The sequence below is a fragment of the Sphaeroforma arctica genome, assembly GCF_001186125.1.
Source record: "Sphaeroforma arctica JP610 unplaced genomic scaffold supercont1.957, whole genome shotgun sequence".
NCBI classification, from domain to species: Eukaryota; class Ichthyosporea; order Ichthyophonida; genus Sphaeroforma; species Sphaeroforma arctica.
Genome location: NW_014039601.1, coordinates 15,039 through 20,038, shown reverse-complemented (window position 1 = coordinate 20,038; position 5,000 = coordinate 15,039). Strand labels below are relative to the sequence as shown.

Here is a 5,000-nt window from a genome sequence, read left to right as displayed (position 1 = left end):
AAATGTATAAGGCCGTGAAGACCGGTCGGAGTGAGTGGGATTTTCAACGTTTTACTCAGCGTATATTTGTGGCGTGTGATATGACTTTTGTGATGACCGGTCTTATAACTGCCTTGTTTCATAGCCGTTTGCACATATGGGCCGTACATATGTCATTTGTATCTCTTACTAATAGTGTCATGCTTTAGCTGTATTCCAATAACTTCATACATCCCAAAACACACTCTCATACTTCATGCCGGTTTCTCATCTAATCGACAGGCGGATGCTATGTTCTTGCAACTCAAGGCCGATGTTAGAAGGCAAAAGCTCCGCAAGCAACATGGCATGTGCCTTATGTATCAGGTATTCTTTAACAAACCATCCGTCTGCTTGTGCTGGGATAGTTTCCAGCCTTTTATGTGCACTCGTAACGTATAGATGTCGTTGCTTCGACAACGGTAGCGGTGGCATGCATATAACGATGCTAGCAATACGCCTGCATTGCTTGTCTGTAAGCAACGCAGGTGTATAGCTAACTATACGTCTGCTTTGCGTAGAGAGTCTGTGGAATATCTCTAGGCATGAACGAGTCGGAAAATTATCATGTGCTGTGGGATGCGAATGCATTCTCGGTGGTTGGTGTGTATATATTCCTTCATTTACTATGGTGTATTTAGGGGTTGGTGTGTATATATCCCTTCATTTACTATGGTGTATTTAGTGGTTGGTGTGTATATATTCCTTCATTTACTATGGTGTATTTAGTGATTGTTGTGTATATATTCCTTCAGGGTATATTTATAAATGTCTTCATTTACTATGGGGTGTGTATAAATGTCCGCATTTACTATGACGACGGCAGTACTTGCTCGAAAGTAAATTCAATGTATGACCGTACCGGCGCGCACCACCACTCTACGATGATTGCGTTTTGTGGCATATTCTCGCGAGTAGACGCGGTGCTTTGATATTGAACGCTAGATATATCGTATGTTAAAATTACATATTTGTTTCTTTCGAATATGCACAGACATGCTTGTTTGGCTCACATCCACTGTCACATTGATTTCTCTCCTATTTTCTCTGTACGTCCTCTCTTGTATCTGCTGCATCCATATACACTCGAATCCATTGCGCACACTCGCCGTCGCACTCGAATCTTCGTATCCAGACAACCAGGTCTCTTTTGACCCCTAAGTTATCGGTTCAAGTGCACGTTGTTGATCTGTACCGTCTGCACGCATACTTCGTTGCAATTGATGTATGCAGACTCACTCACATTCACTGTGCATCGCATCACAGGCGGGTCAGTGTCGCAAAGGCTCCGCATGTTACTATGACCACGGAGAGGGCCCGGAGATGCTGGACATTGACTCTGAGATCGGCACACCTCTGCGTATAACACTGTGTGTCAGGGACTACGCCAATGAAAGCGAACGCAGCACGCGCAACGACAAGATGTCTCTGCCACAAAGCGTGCTGATGACAGCTTTGGCGAAGGAGATAAGCTCGCCTTTTACGTTTCAAATCAACCAGAGGGGTAGCAATGTGGTGCGTTTGTTGTCTGAGGACTTGATTTGTGTGTGGCTGTGAGAGTGTGTATCTGTGTACATCTGCGTATGTGTAGCCGTACTGGCAGGGGTCACTGCGACGGGCAGTGCTGTTCATAGCCCTAGCACCGGACGTCAACTGACCATTCACTATTATAAACCAATCCACGCGGGAATACAGTTGCGACTATTGATCGTATCACGTACTGGTAGGCAGGGTTTATTCTACAACCTTGCTCCTCGTAACATGATAAAAACACGTGTGTGGCTCATAAATCGGCCGTACTATGCCTTTAGTTCACTCATCTCTAGGATAGGTGCTATACCTTGAAATAACTCATCAAGAATAGGTACTATACTTTTAGTTTACTCGTATCTAGAATAGATTTGGGCCGTTTCATACTTCGTACCTTTGTTTACGCCTCCATTGTTAACCTACATCTGGAGCAATCTTTGTTCTGGCCTTTTTCTCGCTGAATGTACCGTTTCCCTTTTTCCTCATACCCTGCCCTTTCATTCTCCCGCATATGCGACACGTCTACTCAAGCTAACTTCCAGTTGTTGTTATTTTAAGCTACCTTCCACTTGTTGTTATTTTATTATAATATCCATACAAATCACATTCATATTTTGTAGATGACTCACGGAGGTGTGTGGGAGTTCACTGCGCCAGAGAACACTGTCCTGCTAACGCCCTTGATGCAGGTGTGTCGGTGGTAGTGGGAGTATTCCCGTTGCTGTAGCCGTGTTTGTGTGCATTTGCCAACTTGTGGTTCATAGTTTTACTCGTGTCTGTGTGTGTATAGGTACTTGTGATTCATAGTCTGTTTCAAAATTTGATCTGAACAGCCGGTTAAGTGGGGATATGCCCCCGCTGCACAAATTCTCGCTCGTATGTAGGCAATTGTGTCTAGAGATACACTTCCACATCAGGCAATTCCCATGGTGCCTGTGTGTAGATGATAGGTGTGTGTGCCCATGGTGCCTGTGTGTAGGTGATAGGTGTGTGTGTGCGTGAGTGTGTGTAGATGATATGTGTGTGTAGGTGATAGGTGTGTGTGTGTGTGTGTGTGTAGGTGATAGGTGTGTGTGTGTGTGTGTGTGTGTGTATGAGCACCCGTGCTTATGAGTTCATTGTGATTCTCGTTGGCTCATCGGTTCCTCTGTTGCCATTCGAGTGAGAGATGGCGAGCGTGTATCTACTGGAAGTGTCAGGGGCCATTGTGCGCAGTTTGCGTTCGCGGTTGGTGTGGTATTGCAAACATTGGCTCTATGCTAGCACCTTCCATGGCTAAGTCAAAGAGGTTTACGTTCTCGAGATGGCATACCTAAAGCATGTATACCACTCACCCAATGACTCCTCTATTGATGTGGCTGACTCTTACCCGGTGACGTGCTCGAGTTACTACGTTAGGTGGGCTGCGATGCTCAACAGCCGACTGTATCTGGCTGTGTAGTGTGTTACATATCGAGAGTCATGCATGGGTTTCTCCTCTGTGCATATGGCAGAGTCGTGAACAGGTCGTTGGTCACAAGGATATCCAAGGCTGTCAAACGATCCCGTGAGACACTCTCTGCAGTATAAGGTTGTGCTGCACACCCGCAATAGTGGGGAGCTTAGGGTGTAATACATACCATGTCTTTTTATATCTCTTAGCTCGAATTGCTAGTCCTCTCATTATACTGCCGATTCGTTACAGGCGCGTCTTGGGGTTCGTAGTGGTGACATGGTTGAACTAAAGTCCGTTTCGCTACCTAGCGGCACGTTTGCAAAGTTCAAAGCCCTCGATATGTTGTCATGGCAACGCATCCCAACCGCCATGGTGCGGTCACTGCTGGAGTTTGAGCTAAGGAAGCACCAGACGCTGGGCGTGGGCAGCGTCGTGGACGTGGTGTTCGCGGACAAAAAATGCGAATTAGAAGTGTAAGTGCCTATGACTTAGTATACATGAACCTATATGTATGTCCGTATGCATGAACCTATATGTATGTCCGAATGTAATCATAGATAGACTCTTATTCCAAAGATGATATATATATACGTGTATGATTATCACACCATGTATGTGCATGTCTACATACAGCCATAGACAGCCTCATATGTGAGCATGATGTGGACGGTTTTGCCCTTTGGGTTGTGCTACTGTTAACATGCACTCTCATAGGCTCATCCAGAGGAATTGAATTCAAGTCTGTGCATCTCAAGCCAAATCAGCCAACGGATCGATAGTGGGGTGCACATGGGCGTACCTCCATTCACAGGGCCCCTCACGAGTTAGACGCTATCCCTATATAGTTTCTATAGTTCGGTACTGCGAACACGAACTATTCTACACTGCCGAGAACCTTATCGATTCCTGTGTTTTATTTTTCTCGAAATACTGGTGACAACGATATGTATGTGTTTTGGCCGGTAGTGACTGTCCTGTGCGCTCCCTTGTGTTTCTCAGAATGGAATGTAAACCGTCAAACGCCATCTCCCTTATCGATTCGGAACTGGCTTTCGATATCGATGTGTCAGACATGCCCACAACACTGGACATGAGCGTGGGCAGCACCGCCGATACACGCACAGGTAGTTGTTTAGTTCTAGTATGTTTGTGCGGCATGACAGGCACACCTTCTCTGTGAATCATCTAATGTGCGCCCATGCCTACTAAACCTCTGCCCTTGACCGGTGTGTTTATAGTCCATTCTGTAGTTGTGCAATGTTTTCTCGTTTTGTACCGTTTTGTACCACGACACTGTCTCTCCCCTCCTATGCTTGGGATGTTCTCGATATATGTCTAGTGTAGCGGGTGTGTCTCTTCTTCATGAGATTACCACAGGTATCTATCATGCTGTTGCTCAGAGGAGCCCTCATATTGCGTCGCTAGGCACGTGACTCCCACTTGGGAATAGTTCACAAAAGAACAAGTGCATATTGGACCAACGTTCTCTCTCACGGGAGGTTGCTACCATATGGTACTCTGGTCTGCCTTGAAATCGGAGCATGTATTCTGTTGAGCCATGGCATACAAAATCGACCACTACCTCAGCAGTCTACCCACCACGTGCATGTCACTTGTATCAGAGATAACAATGCGTTTCAATTTGATTTTGAAATCCGCCCTATTATAATTCGTGGGAAATGTTCGTGCGGATACTACTCGATTGGGCGTTATTGCACAAGCGGGTTGACCCATGCATTGGCATTTCTTTACAGTGCTTATTCCCGGGCATCGCACTCACGGGGTGTTGCCTGCAGTTGGGCCTGTCAGTCTAGTAGTGCAGACAGAAGCACTCACCAGACCCAGCGTACTGACCTTTAAGCTCTCATGCACCGGGACCCCGACGGCCCCAGACACGCTGAATCAGGTTTGTTCTTTGCCCTGCTCCTGGTAGTAACATGGAAATATGTGATATGATATATATATATATTTATATATATTTATATACATATATATACATATATATACATATATATAC

At 45.7% G+C, this 5,000-nt stretch overlaps 1 protein-coding gene across 2 annotated transcripts in view; it reads left to right on the top strand.

The window, feature by feature from the left end:
• The window catches only part of SARC_09427, a gene marked incomplete at both ends in the record, with an annotated part of 6,766 nt that extends 3,306 nt beyond the window's left edge, over positions 1-3,460 (top strand). For both annotated transcript variants that reach the window (XM_014296557.1, XM_014296558.1), the window contains 4 exons: positions 262-345; positions 1,285-1,533; positions 2,169-2,237; positions 3,233-3,460. In XM_014296557.1, coding sequence (XP_014152032.1) covers positions 262-345; positions 1,285-1,533; positions 2,169-2,237; positions 3,233-3,460 — 630 coding nt within the window. The remainder of the gene's footprint in view (positions 1-261; positions 346-1,284; positions 1,534-2,168; positions 2,238-3,232) is intronic.
• Positions 3,461-5,000: the final 1,540 nt, after the last annotated feature.